General features: G+C 49.8%; 2 protein-coding genes across 4 annotated transcripts; one reads left to right on the top strand and one right to left on the bottom strand.

The window, feature by feature from the left end:
* Positions 1-224: 224 nt before the first annotated feature.
* On the bottom strand, positions 225-10,395 carry scyl2 (SCY1 like pseudokinase 2). The gene is made up of 18 exons (XM_067254747.1): positions 10,304-10,395; positions 8,923-9,103; positions 8,326-8,483; positions 7,856-8,000; positions 7,269-7,418; positions 6,804-7,025; positions 6,523-6,636; positions 6,281-6,406; positions 5,957-6,133; positions 5,426-5,548; positions 4,786-4,899; positions 4,539-4,671; positions 4,112-4,230; positions 3,789-3,889; positions 3,001-3,070; positions 2,822-2,899; positions 2,548-2,667; positions 225-2,432 (listed from the first exon to the last, which is right to left on the bottom strand). Exons 2-18 carry the CDS (start codon positions 9,097-9,099, stop codon positions 1,827-1,829), a joined length of 2,733 nt encoding a protein of 910 aa, XP_067110848.1. The 5' UTR covers positions 9,100-9,103; positions 10,304-10,395; the 3' UTR covers positions 225-1,826.
* Positions 10,396-10,679: 284 nt separating this feature from the next.
* On the top strand, positions 10,680-14,298 carry LOC136959993 (B-cell receptor-associated protein 29-like). 3 transcript variants are annotated; one of them, XM_067254273.1, is made up of 8 exons: positions 10,680-10,815; positions 11,331-11,437; positions 11,674-11,774; positions 12,054-12,201; positions 12,372-12,507; positions 13,304-13,406; positions 13,513-13,613; positions 13,762-14,298. In XM_067254273.1, exons 2-8 carry the CDS (start codon positions 11,346-11,348, stop codon positions 13,798-13,800), a joined length of 720 nt encoding a protein of 239 aa, XP_067110374.1. In that variant the 5' UTR covers positions 10,680-10,815; positions 11,331-11,345; the 3' UTR covers positions 13,801-14,298. The 3 variants fall into 3 exon arrangements, with proteins under 3 accessions (XP_067110374.1, XP_067110372.1, XP_067110373.1); XM_067254271.1 differs by having other exon boundaries at positions 13,513-14,057; XM_067254272.1 differs by having other exon boundaries at positions 10,747-11,004; positions 13,513-14,057.
* The last annotated feature ends 904 nt before the right edge of the window (positions 14,299-15,202 follow it).

The following is a 15,202-nucleotide window of genomic DNA, read 5'->3' as shown; positions in this document are numbered from 1 at the left end:
ATGTGACGAGCTGAGAACACCCAGTGACACAGAGACAGCAGACCTGGAGTAGCCAGCAGGACGTCAACACTCATGAGCCAGAATCCCAGCTCAGGGTCGTAGGTCACACCCCCCCCAGCTCAGGGTCGTAGGTCACCCCCCCCAGGGTCGTCAGTCACCCCCCCCAGCTCAGGGTCGTAGGTCACCCCCCCCAGGGTCGTCAGTCACCCCCCCAGCTCAGGGTCGTAGGTCACACCCCCCCAGCTCGTGAAACAGCTGATAACATTCAGAGGCAAACTAAAGGTGCATCGAAAAAATAATCTAAAACACTTTCCTTCATTTGAACTCAAACAGGTGGGTAAGACAATACAGTAAAAACACACACCAGACAATCCACTTGTTGAACCCCTCCTCACCCCTCCTCTCTCCAGGGGTAGAGAACACCTCCATAGGGTCACAGCCCTGTGTGTCCCCCCTCAGGGAATATTGCACACCCCTCCTCTAAGGCCTCACTATCACCCTAGAACACCAGGCAGCTTCCCCTTCATCACCTCAGGTAACATCCCAGATGAGACATGAGCAGGCTGCTAGCAGCAGACATACACCCAGACACACCTGGCGTTTACCCCCCAACAGAGGGATACCTAGCTCTCTAAACCCTGCCAGACACACTCCCTTTAGAAACAGTTATTTATATATAAAAAATATTTTTTGTTTACTCATGTCACCAAGAATGTTTGGTCCCTTTTAGACACAAAAAAAAAAATCCAACCTCAGTACAGAAAAAGAGCAACCGTAATATTATTAAATGATTTCAGACAAATAGTGAACAGGTTAAAAAGCATTGTTTGTTTCGACAGCGCAGGAAGGGTCGATGCTTGGAATAAAATCATTGTAAGTCAATAAGTTATTTGATACATGGTTTGTAAGTAACATAGAGAACTGCACATAAGAACTGTAGTCGATCCTCTCTTGTCAGCCATCTAACAGGAAGAGGGAGAGGAACAGGAAGAGGGAGAGGAACAGGAAGAGGGAGAGGAACAGGAAGAGGGAGAGGAACAGGAAGAAGATCTAAGAGGAGCTACAGATTCTATTTCCACTTAGTTCATCAACAGGAGATCTGGTTCTGTTCCCAACTGTCTCACACAGACCCTCTCTGGCTTCACACACACACACACATACACACACCTCCGCATCTGGAATGACAACACAACCAACTCAATGAGAAGCTGGACTCACACTCAGGACCGAGGGAGAAGAGATAGGGAGAAAGAAAGAGAGAGGGATGGAGATATAGAAAGAGAGTGGGATAGAAAGAGAAAGAAAGTGAGGGATACAGGGAGAAGGAAGGATCAGGACCCACACAGGAAGAACTCAGGAAGAGATCCACCCAACCCCACCATGTTGCTCTGGCAGACAGTCTGTACAGACCGTCTGCTGTACAGACCGTCTGCTGTACAGACCGTCTGCTGTACAGACCCCAGAGAGCATACTATGTAAACTCAGATCATCTATGAGTCAATAAATGTTTTAAATTGGTTTGTTTTCACTTCCTGCTTTGACTGTGCCCAGTAGTAACTGATCCCACTCCCTGGCCACACCCATATGTCTTCAGTAAGAAAATAGTTTTAAAGTTCCAGCAGTTCCAGCCAATCAAGATTAAAGACACTACCACAGTTCCAAAAAATCTGGATTAAAGACACAATCAGTAACTTCCTTTGTTGGATGTTGTCATGGTTACATCCAGATTGTTATTCCTTCCTCCTGGGTCCACCTGGGGCTCAAACAGCATGTGTTCCCTGGAGGACATGTTCTATGATTGGATGGAGGGATGCAGGGATGTGATTCTATCCAAACAGGTCTTTCAGATCGTTGTTGACAGAGGTGCTTTGTTTCAATCCACCTTGCATCCCAGAGGGGGCAGCCGAGGGGGGGGCAAAGTTCTGGGGGCTGAAGAAAGGGTTGGCTTGCATGCCAAAGCCGCTGCCCCCCCCCATGGCGGGTGGCGCAGGCTGCATGGGGGCGGGAGAGGGCTGGACCGTACCAAACTGGCCCAGCCAGGGGGTGCCGGCCACAGGGGCGGGCTTGGGCCCCATTTGGTTGAGGCTGACTTTGGGCTTGTTGGGTGTGAAGAGGGAGTCCAGGGCAGACATGTCGGGGGTCCTCCCGGGGGGCCCAGAGGGGGGCTGGGTTAGGGAGCTGAAGTTGGGGGTGCTGGTGGTGGTGGCCATTCCTCCGTACAGGCTGGGTCCAGGGGGCCGCATGGCCAGGCCCAGGCCCCCAGCTGGGAAGGCCACAGCAGGGTTGAATCCGTTGGTGATGGAGGGGGGCCTGGAGGAGGGGAAGGCCGGCATGGGGCTGGCCTGCAGGGGGCCCGGCCGGGGGGAGGGGGACAGGGACAGGCTGCCCAGGGAGGGCATGCTGGCCAGCAAGCTGCTGCTCAGGTCTTTAGCCTGCGGGAAACACAGGGCAGGGAGGCACATCTGTATCACATGTGTGTGTGGTACCTGTGAGGTGGGGGTGTCTGGGGTGTGTGTGGTACCTGTGGGGTGGGGGTGTGTGTGGTACCTGTGGGGTGGGGGTGTCTGGGGTGACGGTCTGGGGGTTGAGGGGCTTCTGGCTCCTCAGCTTGGCTGCCTGCTCCTGCTCCTTAGCCAGACGCTGCTTCTCCTCCAGGGTCAGAGACATCTGGGGTGAGGGGGGTGAGAGAGGTTTAGTAACCTAGACAGAGCAGGTATTGGAGCAGTATAGGGTCCATGCAGTTTTGGGCTCGAGTACAGGAGGGGGTAGGGCTGTGAGGGTTAGGGCCAGGCAGGGTTAGTGTTAGGCAGGATATTCTTACTCTGTTGGGCTGTGACGCTGGAGCAGAAGAGCCGTTCTCGCGGCCGTTGACCCCCGCTGCTCCAAAGATGTCGTCCATCTGAGCAACAAATGGGCCTATTAGCGCACACTTTACACCACACACATACCCATGGAACACACATAAGGGCTGCTTCTGTTGTCATGGCAACAGCCTCTCACCTGGTTGCCAGGGCTTGGAGTGCTCTTGGTCTGTTCTGATTGGTTCCCCTGGTTGGAGATATTCAGACTCCTGAGGATGATAGGACACAGGTGTCAACACACACACCTGACCTGCACACACACACACACCTGGCCTGCACACACACACACACACCTGGCCTGCACACACACACACACACACACCTGGCCTGCACACACACACACACACCTGGCCTGCACACACACACCTGACCTGACCTGCACACACACACACACCTGACCTGCACACACACACACACACACCTGGCCTGCACACACACACACACACCTGGCCTGCACACACACACACCTGACCTGCACACACACACACCTGGCCTGCACACACACACACACACCTGGCCTGCACAAACACACACACCTGACCTGCACACACACACCTGGCCTGCACACACACACACACACACACACACCTGGCCTGCACACACACACACACACCTGACCTGCACACACCTGACCTGCACACACACCTGACCTGCACACACACACACACACACACACACCTGACCTGCACACACACCTGACCTGCACACACACCTGACCTGCACACACACACACACACACACACCTGACCTGCACACACCTGGCCTGCACACACACCTGGCCTGCACACACACCTGGCCTGCACACACACACACACACACACACACACACACACACCTGGCCTGCACACACACACACACACCTGACCTGCACACACCTGACCTGCACACACAGACAGTGTTGCTAAGTTGTGTGTGAGGTGTTGGTACCTCTGCTGCTCCTGCATGGCGTGCAGCTGCTCCAGCTTGGTCTTATGCTCCGCCTCCATACGACTCAGCATCTCCCTGATCACCAGCATGAACGAGTTGAACTGAACACAGAGGAGGTGGAGGTTAGCTACCTGGCTGAGGTGGAGGTTAGCTACCTGGCTGAGGTGGAGGTTAGCTACCTGGCTGAGGTGGAGGTTAGCTACCTGGCTGAGGTGGAGGTTAGCTACCTGGCTGAGGTGGAGGTTAGCTACCTGGCTGAGGTGGAGGTTAGCTACCTGGCTGAGGTGGAGGTTAGCTACCTGGCTGAGGTGGAGGTTAGCTACCTGGCTGAGGTTGAGGTTGTTGTCGATGCTGAGGGACACCAGATGAGGGAGACTCTTGGCAGCAAGGTGCTCTTTGGGAATCCCCAGTTTCTTGTGTGTGAAGGTGCACTTGTAGATACCTGGAGGGAACAGTCCAGACCAACCAGATTCTCAATGTTCACACAGTCCAGATCAACCAGCTTCTCAATGTTCACACAGTCCAGATCAACCAGCTTCTAAATGTTCACACAGTCCAGATCAACCAGCTTCTCAAAGTTCACACAGTCCAGACCAATCAGCTTCTCAAAGTTCACACAGTCCAGACCAATCAGCTTCTCAAAGTTCACACAGTCCAGACCAATCAGCTTCTCAAAGTTCACACAGTCCAGACCAATCAGCTTCTCAAAGTTCACACAGTCCACCACGGTGTGCCTGCCGGCCTACGTACCCAGGATCCCCATGAGCACGGCAGGCTCCCTGGAGGGGATCTGCTGCAGGAAGGGGAGCACCTCGTCTATCACAAACCACTTATCCAGATACTCCAGAATCTTCCCCAGGCACACCAGGGAGTTGACACGCACCTACACACATGGGATAATTATACACACACCATTAAAGACAGCCTGCACCTGGTTTACGACATGCAAGAACAGAATGAGCAGAGAATGTGCTCTCTGAGGAGGAGGGCGACTGACGGCCAGGGAGGACGTCTGCAGGCAGGCTGATTTGATCCGAGGAATGAGAGAGTTCTTCATAGAGGGGTAGTCGATCAGGTTGGCGAAGGTGGGGATGATGTTGAGACAAAGCTCCTGGAGAGGGAACACGCATCAGATCAGCCCGGGGAGCACAGCTGCCAGCGGGCTCGGACAGGGTTACGGGGGTTTGGGTTATTATAAAATGTGTAGCTTTGCTAGGCTAGGCATAGCTAGGCTAGGTGTAGGCATAGCTGGTCAAACTAGGTGTAGGTATGGCATAAGTGTAACTAGGCTAGGCATAAGTGTAGCTAGGCTAGGCTAGGCATAAGTGTAGCTAGGCTAGGCATAAGTGTAGCTAGGCTAGGCATAAGTGTAGCTAGGCTAGGCATAAGTGTAGCTAGGCTAGGCATAAGTGTAGCTAGGCTAGGCATAAGTGTAGCTAGGCTAGGCTAGGCATAAGTGTAGCTAGGCTAGGCATAAGTGTAGCTAGGCTAGGCATAAGTGTAGCTAGGCTAGGCATAAGTGTAGCTAGGCTAGGCATAAGTGTAGCTAGGCTAGGCTAGGCATAAGTGTAGCTAGGCTAGGCTAGGCATAAGTGTAGCTAGGCTAGGCATAAGTGTAGCTAGGCTAGGCTAGGCACCTGTATCTGTATGGACGGAGCCTCCAGGGCCCGATACACCATCGGCAGCACACTGTTCTTGATGTCCTCTGCTGGGGTCTTGGTCAGAAGCAGATCCATCTTCTGGAGGAAGATCAGCAGGATCTGGAGACACGCACACACGGTCAACATGGAGGACAGGGCGACACACACCGTCAACATGGAAGACACACACACACAGAGAGAGTTCAACTAAATATGACTTTTACTGAGGTGAATGAAGTAGTAGTGGGTATAGGAAGCTGTGTGTAATGTTAGAGTAACACTTCAGACAAACAGCTACAGGCATACCACTTACCATGTTGCTCGCCTGCAGCATGGAAAGAAGGGGAGAGAGAGCGAGAGAGAGCGAGAGAGAGAGACCGACACCTACAGTCAAGCCCCTTAACCCAGGTTAGGCCATCGCTAATTATGATGAGTTCTTCACGCATAATCATTGACACGTTTGTGCTAGCAAACTGATGTGTGTGCATGCATGTGTGCGAGCGGGTGTGCGTGCGTGTGCGTGTGTACCTGCACAGGCTCCTGCTGTTTGAAGACAGGGGTGAGGTCTGGGAGAATGAGTCTGACGTACTCCTCCTTGCTGCACTCCTCCGCTATGAGCAGCACGTTGGGGAGGATGAAGGGAACCATGTCTGGGTTCACAAACTCAGAGGTGAGAGCTGGCAGGATACGATACACCACCACCCTCTGGAGGGAGGAGGAGATGGAGGGAGGAGGACAGATGGAGGGAGGAGGAGAGATGGAGGGAGGAGGAGACAGGAAGAAAGTAGGAGAGTTGTGAGGAAACATGACAGAAATAGAACTAAAAACATGACTGGCCTCTTCTCCCCTCACCTTGGGTAGCTTGGGCAGTACTTTGGGCAGTCCTTTGTAGAACTGAGACTTCTGCAGGTTATCTCTCTGGAACAGGGAGTCAAAATACTGCAGCGTCACTGCCCCCACATCATCAAAGAAGGGGATCTGGAGGGAGAGAGAGAGAGAGAGGGGTCAGGGTGAGGGGTCAGGGTGAGGGATCAGGGTGAGGGGTCAGGGTGAGGGGTCAGGGTGAGGGGTGAGGGGTCAGGGTGAGGAGTCACCTTGGTCATCTGGTCAGCATCTGGTCTGACGGTGGGTGTGATACTGAGCAGCATCTTGACGTGCTCCCTCACCTCCTCTGGGACAGTCAGCATGGACGGCCCCAGCCTGCTCAGCTGGAGGACAACACTGTCACTGTGTGTGTGGGTGAGCGAGCCTGTGTGTGTGTGTGAGCCTTTGTGTGTGTGTGAGCCTGTGTGTGTGTGTGAGCCTGTGTGTGTGTGTGAGCCTGTGTGTGTGTGTGAGCCTGTGTGTGTGTGTGAGCCTGTGTGTGTGTCTGTACCTGGTCCAGCTGCCTGCTGAAGCTTTTGAAGATGTCATTCTGGTTGACCTGCAGGACAGGGGCTCCCTGGTTGAAGATGGCGTGGACCAGCACCCCCAGAGAGTACATGTCTGATGCCGTGTCACAGCTCACAGACAGGATGTACTCTGGGGCAAGGTACGAGGGGTTGGGGAGGCACAAGGGGGGCAGGTTGGGCTCCCATTCCCGACACGAGAACTTAGGCTGGGGGGGGGGGGAGTAGGTGAGTGTGTGTGTGTAGGGGCAACACCCCAGCACACAAGCTAAAATGATCCTGCTAGTTCAAAAAAGACAGTATTAAGACAGTATTAAGACAGTATTAAAGTATTATTGTGTCCGTTTTCCCATGTGTCTGTATCCATGCATGTACCTGTGTGTGTGTGTGTGTGTGTGTGTGTGTGGTGTGTGTGTGTGTAGGTGTGTGGTGTGTGTGTGTGTGTCTGTCACCTCGGTGTCTGAGGGGTTGGTGGAGGAGATGCTGAAGTCGAAGCCCATGATCTTCCAGGCGCCGCTCTTGTTCAGGATGATGTTTTCAGGACACAGGTTCCCATGGACCATCTTCACCCCGCTGTGGAGGAACGCCAGACCCTCTGACACCTGCACCACAGGAACACTCTGGTCACCGTGGGGGTGTGTGTGGTGTGTATGTGTGGGGTGTGTGTGGTGTGTATGCGTGGGGTGTGTGTGGGGATGCAACGATTATAGATTTTGATGGTACGCTAGGTATAAAATAGAATGTTTTCGAAAACATTCAAAAACATTTATTTTTTTTTACAAAAAAAAAATGTTCATATTTTTGGGGGGTGAAAACGTTTTTTTTAAGGTTGAAAAACATTTTGAGAATAAATAAAATAATGTTTGTACAAAAAAAACTTTGCAAATTCCAGCATTGTTTGCTTAATTTTACGCACAGTGTAACTTAGTTCATAGAAACATTATGAACCATAATGTCCCTTTTATGAGTAAATTGGAATTAATAGTAACATTGGTTAATCGCTACATCCCTGTGTGTGTGTGTGTGTGTGTGTGTGTACCTGCAGCAGTCCATACTTGGTCTCCACAGCGTACAGGCTGTAGTCCCTGATGTCGGGGGGGACAGGGCTGGGCAGGTTGTCAGTCTGGCCCAGCACGTTGGCCAGACTGGCAAACACAGGCTCTGTACAGAACGCCAGAGAATCCCTACAGGGAGGGATGAGAGGAGAGACAGATGAATGAGAGAGAGGACAAGGGAGAGAGTAAATGAGACAGCGTGAAAGAGAGAGAGTGACGGAGAGACAGATGAAGGACAGTAGGAGTCTAGATTCCTCTGACAGGACATGTATTATTCACAACATGGTCTGCAGAGCTGGCTTTGATCAGAACTGGATTTAAAAAACACACTTCTGTATGAACCAACGAGAGACAAAGTCAGAGCCTGTCTGAGGCCCAGCTCTGAGAGGGTGCTGCTCATGGCATCATAGGTGTGTGTGTGTGTGTGTATTCATGCATGTATATGTGTGTGTACCGTGACTCCTCCAGGGGGTGCTGGACGGTGAGCAGGCGAGGGTGGCGTAGCCTGGTCAGCTGCTGAACTCCTCTCTTCAGAGACTCCAGGACCTGCTCCTTATCAAACCTCTGATGCTTCTCCAGCATCTTCTTATCCAACACAAACACTGCCACTTCCTATTCCAACACACACCGCAACAACATCACACACTTCCTGTTCCAACACACACCGCAACAACATCACACACTTCCTGTTCCAACACACACCGCAACAACATCACACACTTTCTGTTCCAACACACACCGCAACAACATCACACACTTTCTGTTCCAACACACACCGCAACAACATCACACACTGACTGTTCCAACACACACCGCAACAACATCACACACTTCCTGTTCCAACACACACCGCAACAACCTCACACACTTTCTGTTCCAACACACACCGCAACAACATCACACACTGACTGTTCCAACACACACCACAACAACATCACACACTGGCTGTTCCAACACACACCACAACAACATCACACACTTCCTGTTCCAACACACACCGCAACAACATCACACACTTCCTGTTCCAACACACACATCTACACACACACACCTGCTTGGTGGACTTCTTGGTCCCGTTGTAGATCCTCCAGCTCATCCCGGGCCCCCCGCTGGCAATGTGGCGCCCCACCTCAAACTCCCGCGTCACCGGGTTGCCCATGACGGCACTGGTGACATCAGCCGTCACCTTGGTAACGGTGCTCTTCAGCTTGTTCAGCATGGACTCCATGACTCTAGTTAGGGGGTGGGGGGGTAGCATTATTAGATGGGTTCAGGTGTGTTTCAGTGGGTGTTTCAGTAATGGATTCAGAGCAATACACAGAAACACACAAACATCCCCATTGTGGTGTCTCTGTCAGGTACAGCTGAGCCAGGTACCATGAACACACCTGCTTCTGTGATGTCACAGACATGTCAGCCCCCCTGCTCTCCCTCCCTCACCCCAACACTTACAGAGCCAGCTCACTCTGCTCCTCTCAGAAAGCACAGCGATGTAACAACGTGACGTAGCAAACTGTCAGCTAAAAAACGGTATTCAAGTGAGCAAACTTGGTCTCAGCTTCCTTTTCCCACACCTGTCTGTCGTAAAGCGTCATTACATCTCCGTCTCGTTTGAGTGCTAACAGCGCAGTATCAGCGAGACAGAGACTAATATACCGTACATACAGGATGTAGTCCGATGTAGAACTACCTAATTTAGATCCCCATAAAATAAGAACCAAATTTATGACCAGATCACTCACAAATACTTGTAACAAGTCCCTAGTCTAGTATACATAGGAGATCGCCTAGGTTGGGCCTAACGTTGTTACTTAAACTGTTGGACCAGTTGCTCCGAAAACACACCTGCTGATACGGACGAGACCTCTACGAAACATACTATGTTTAGATAGCAAGCTGACAAAACCCAAATACGTTTGCGTTAGATTTACTTACTTGGATATACATTGCACTCTCAGCTCACAACTTACTGAAAATCCAAAAATGCCGTCTTGTTTGCCTACATGAGAACAAACAACGCAGTAGAACTGGATAGGGAAATTCAGTGGTATAATACCGCTAAAATTGATACCGAAAAGCTATTGTGAAACTAAAGATATGTCATTTAAGCCACGATTGCTGTGTACGTAGCACGATTTAGCTAGCGAGCGTTAGCACTGGCTTGTATGTCTGGTGGTGACTACGAAGTGAACTCAACCTTACTCTGACGTTCTCTATTTAAAATGCTGAAAACCTGGCTCGCAAAACCTGTTGGGGCCTCACCTTGCTGACTGGCTGGCTGATGTTTTTGTTAGTTGTCTAGCTTGCTACCTCAACCTGGGAAAGCTAGCTGAAAGCCAACGTAGTTTGCTTAGTAAGACGTCATTGATTCATACATGTTTGATGAGCTGCGTCGCGTCTCTGTGTGTGAAAAATTGTTATTCATTGCTCACCTTTGTCACGAAGACGTCCGTGTTAAAGGAACTCTAAATAGTTATTGGTAGGAGGGGAAAGGCTGTCAATAGTGGCTTTGCCTAGCCTCCATGTCTTCTAGCTAGCTTGAATGCTTTATTTTAATGTACGTCACATCCGGTCGTTTCCGGACGTTCTTCTTCATGTTATTAGAGGAGGAATAGATCATGTTTAGCTCTGGACGTCAAATTATTGTTTGATTATGTGAAACCCAAAGCGTGCCACCAAAAAAAGAGGCAGAAATAAAGTTGATTTGAAATTGGACAACTCAATAGTATTTCCTTAAGCAAAATAATCTAATTTTTGTTGGTGTCGAGAGCGCGCCTGGCGACGTAAATGCAGATTTTGAGTAGTGCGGAAGTAAAGAAGGAAAGTTGACTGGTGGAAAACGCTACGTTGAATGTTGGTGCTTTCAGGAAGTGGGCTGGGCACCAAGTTTTGTGTCCACACTTGTTAAAACTTGCTAAGCCGTCTGAGGGGCAGAAATCCATTTGTGAGTTTCAGAAAGTGATTTAGTATGGTTTATAGCATTCTTAATAATTAAAAAAGTAATCTTCGTTTACCGCATGGCTTAGCTTAATATCGGTTAGATGTCGTGAGCTAGCCAGTTTGTTATCTGGCTTGTGAGTTGTGTGCCGACTGAGCAGACTTCTGCTGAAAGTTCTCGTAACTGACAGGCAAGGTAAACTATTTGCAAGACATATGTAAGACTTACTTTGTTTCCAGTACCTGTTCGCCAGCTAGCTTGCCAACATTGCTGATACTATTTTTGACTTTATAGTACATTAAATTAGGTGCAGGGACCTGTATACATGTGTTGGTATTAGCCTCTACTTGTGACATGTGAACTTTGAACAGAATCTCTCGTTTAGAAGCTTATCATTGAAAACAAGGTTCGCATTGTTGAGTGATTGTATCGCTGGTAGTTCGCATGCAAAGGTTTGTTGCTGCCCAACAAAATTCGCTTGTTGGTTTATTGAACTGGTCTTAATGTTCCATCTCGTCCAGACCCGATCTCTGGAGATGACGCTACAGTGGACTGCAGTAGCTCTTTTCCTGTACGTGGAGATTGGAATCCTCCTCATCTTCTGCCTGCCCTTCATTTCAGCAAGGAGGTATGTGCCTTTTAAGGCCTTTCTTTCGTTTTATAAGCTCGGGAAACCATGATGGAGCTACTAACAGTGTTTCACTTTCCTACTCTCCTATGCTCTCTGACTCTCTCCTGTACCTCTGTCTCTCCTCTCTCCCTGTCTCTCCTCTCTCCCTCTGTCTCTCTGACTCTCTCCTGTACCTCTCTCTCCTCTCTCCCTCTGTTCTTCCTCTCCCTCTGTCTCTCTGTCTCTCTCTGCAGATGGCAGAATATATTCCAGTTGAGTATTTGGAACCGGATGGCCCGATTTGGGAACAAGTTTTTCCTCACCATGATCATTGTCCTGGTTGTCCTCTTCCTCGGTTAGTGACAGCAGTCCATCACAGCTGTGTGCAGTAGTAGTATGCTAGTACACACTAGATACGATACAAGCGTATATGAGATGTAGCTCAGTGGTTAGAGGATTTCATTACAGATCAAGAGGTTGCAGGTTCAAATCCCCAATTAATACATTAGTAAGTCTTAGCATATAGCGTAAATTAGCATAAAAATGAAATTTTTCTCATAAGATACAGAAAACACAGGAAGTTGTCTTAGTTCATTGAGTTTAGAATCAGAATGAGGTGTGTGTTGTCACTCAGATGCTGTGCGAGAGGTGAGGAAGTACTCTGGGTCGGAGCAGAGCAAAGACCCCAAGCTGCATCCCAACATGTTTGACCACCTTCACATGAAGCTGTTCAGAGCCCAGAGGAACCTCTACATCTCTGGCTTCTCTCTCTTCCTTTGGCTGTGAGTCTTACATCACTTCCTGGACACTTCCTGAATCTTACATCACTTCCTGAACAAGTCTCCTCCTAGTTAAATCGGTCAAACTCAGTAGTTTGGTAACACTACATTGGTAGTGTTAGTATGTGTGTGTGAGTGCTGACGAGTGACTTGGTGACCCCTGTGACCTGCAGGGTGATGAGGAGGGTGACCACCCTGATCAGCCAGCTGGCCAGCGCTGAGAGCTCCACCGCCTCGCTGCAGACACAGGCAGACAGCGCTAACCAGGTCGCCAAGCAACACATGAAATACAACGAGCTCCTGAAACAGGTTAGTTCTTAGCATTTGCTAGCTAGCTTTAGCTCACCTAGCTATCAGGCTGCTGTGCTGTACCTCACCTAGCTATCAGGCTGCTGTGCTGTACCTCACCTAGCTATCAGGCTGCTGTGCTGTACCTCACCTAGCTATCAGGCTGCTGTGCTGTACCTCACCTAGCTATCAGGCTGCTGTGCTGTACCTCACCTAGCTATCAGGCTGCTGTGCTGTACCTCACCTAGCTATCAAGCTGCTGTGCTGTACCTCACCTAGCTATCAAGCTGCTGTGCTGTACCTCACCTAGCTATCAGGCTGCTGTGCTGTACCTCACCTAGCTATCAGGCTGCTGTGCTGTACCTCACCTAGCTATCAGGCTGCTGTGCTGTACCCACCTAGCTACCAGGCTGCTGTGCTGTACCTCACCTAGCTATCAGGCTGCTGTGCTGTACCTCACCTAGCTATCAGGCTGCTGTGCTGTACCTCACCTAGCTATCAGGCTGCTGTGCTGTACCTCACCTAGCTATCAGGCTGCTGTGCTGTACCCACCTAGCTACCACTTCCTACGAGGCTATCTCGTTGTTCATGATTATTGACCTATGCACTTTTGTAAAGCTCTCTTGGAAGTCGCTTTGGATAAAAGCGTCTGCTAAATGAATAAATGTAAATGTACCAGGCCACTATACTTAGCTATCTGACTAATGTAACTGGCCAAGTAGCTCTGAATAGCATAGTCCAGTTAGCCTAGAATACAGTGTCTCTATCACTGCATCTGAGCTGCGGCACAACCAGGTAAAGGTTGAGCCTGTTGCAGACTCTGCTGGAGAGGAAAGGAGATGAGGCCACAAGGGAAGGAAACCAGATGCTGAGGAAGGAGGTGGAGAAGCTGAAGGCTGAGCTGAAAGGCTCTGAAGAAGGTGGGTACACACATGCGTGCACACACACGCATATGTATACACTCACATATATACACGCACACACACACACACACACTCACTCAGCCAGGATGCCCTGTGTCCCCAGTGTTGAGGAGGTCTGAGGCGGAGCTGCAGGCCCTGAAGGAGCAGCAGGAGGGTCTGGCCCTGGAGTACGACTCACTGATGAAGGAACACCACAAGCTGCAGGTGACTCTACCTCCCTCTCTCATCTCCCTTTCTTTCCTCTGTCTGTCTCTTTCTTACTCCAGGCTCTGCAGGTGCAGTTGTATTTTATTTAAACTGGTCTTCATCTCTTTCATAAATGTCTCTCTCTCCTTCTCCCTCCCTCCTCTAGATTCTCCAGGAGGAAGGAGGAGACAAGAAGGATCTGTAGTTCTGGGTTCACCACCAATCAGAACCAAGCCACACCACCCATCCTTACTGCATGGCATCACACGGGGCGTACTCTGGAGACCCCTCCCCTCACCTGGCTTATAGTGTGCGTGTGGCTTGTAATATGTATGTGTGTATGAGGAACTGGGGTCTGTGAATGTGTATGTAATTGCAGCATGTGACCGGCGTGTGTGTGTGCTGTAATTAGAAAGGCCCATACAATACTGCTGTGAGCACTTCCATGTGTAATGCTGTGTTTGTCTATGCCACCAACACGCTTGAACCTGTACAAAGGGGGCACAAACTTGTACCCTGGGGTCTGGAGCAGGAGTCTACTGTAGACCGCTCCTCAAGAGTTTCCACACAAAAAAACAATTACTATTTCTGCAGTTTGAATATTTTATATCAATGTCTTTTCTTTTTCACATCACATTGCAGCTTTTATTTACATATGGTTGAATGTGAATTGCCGATAATAAATACTTTCTTTTTTGTAACAGTTCAGTTGATTAAATCTGGTGTTCCGTTAGGGTTAGTGTTAGGGTTAGTCTTTGTCCCTTTCACTTGCATTCATTCAGCACCCTTACTCTCACCCTCACACCCTCACTCTCTCACCCTTACTCTCACCCTTACTCTCACCCTCGCTCTCTCACCCTCACTCTGTCACCCTCACCCTTACTCTCACCCTCTTTCTGATCCATCAGATTACTTCCCAGGAGAGTGTAGGGTGATGCCACACGACCTCCTCCTTCATGGAGCAACGCCCCGTACATCCAGTCCCTCAGGGGTGGTTAACGAGCAGAGTAGACAATCAAACCAAAAAAATAGGCATTAGGATTGATAACTCATGTTTTTCACAGATTACAACAACAACATTGTAGGACACTTTCTAATGATCTCAGAACATCCTATCAGTACTGCTAGACTAGCAGGCACTTCCTGCTGGTCAAGATGTGAACTGGCTACAGTATTTGTGTTCAAATTACAAAACAGTCTAATCAAGTTTATCTAAAAGACTTCTGTTGTAGTTGTTACAATTATAATAATAATAATAAAAAGTACATGTAAAGCATATATTCTGTACAAAATGACAAAACAATAACCAGCAATAAAATGGGGAGAGGAGAGGAGAGGGAAGAAGAGAGTAGAGAAGAGGGGCGGGGAGGGGAGAGGAGAGGAGGGGAAGGGAGGGGAGTAGTCCTGCAGCCTTAACAAGCACATGTCTGCTGAGACTTTGTTGCAGCTGAGACTCAAGGAGCTGTGTGGGAGAACTGTGAGTGTGTGTGTGGGGTGGGGGAACTGTGAGTGTGTGTGTGTGAGTGTGTGTGTGGGGTGGGGGAACTGTGAGTGTGTGTGTGTGCACACATGTCTGTGAGTGTGTGTGTGTGTGTGCTTGTGTTGTA

Source organism: Osmerus mordax, chromosome 17 (assembly GCF_038355195.1).
Source record: "Osmerus mordax isolate fOsmMor3 chromosome 17, fOsmMor3.pri, whole genome shotgun sequence".
NCBI classification, from domain to species: Eukaryota; Metazoa; Chordata; class Actinopteri; order Osmeriformes; family Osmeridae; genus Osmerus; species Osmerus mordax.
The sequence above is the reverse complement of the archived record's forward strand: the minus strand, read 5'-3'. Positions and strand labels throughout refer to the sequence as shown.

Bases quoted from the DNA above. Each gene is read 5' to 3' on its own strand.
- scyl2 (XM_067254747.1), bottom strand. From the start codon at position 9,099: ATGGAGTCCATGCTGAACAAGCTGAAGAGCACCGTTACCAAGGTGACG. The intron at 5,549-5,956 runs GTACACACGCAC...GCGTGTCTCCAG, and splicing joins AACAGCAGGAGCCTGTGCAG to ATCCTGCTGATCTTCCTCCA. The intron at 3,071-3,788 runs GTACCAACACCT...TATCATCCTCAG, and splicing joins GCCATGCAGGAGCAGCAGAG to GAGTCTGAATATCTCCAACC.
- LOC136959993 (XM_067254271.1), top strand. From the start codon at position 11,346: ATGACGCTACAGTGGACTGCAGTAGCTCTTTTCCTGTACGTGGAGATT. The intron at 12,202-12,371 runs GTGAGTCTTACA...TGTGACCTGCAG, and splicing joins TTCTCTCTCTTCCTTTGGCT to GGTGATGAGGAGGGTGACCA. The intron at 12,508-13,303 runs GTTAGTTCTTAG...AGCCTGTTGCAG, and splicing joins ACAACGAGCTCCTGAAACAG to ACTCTGCTGGAGAGGAAAGG.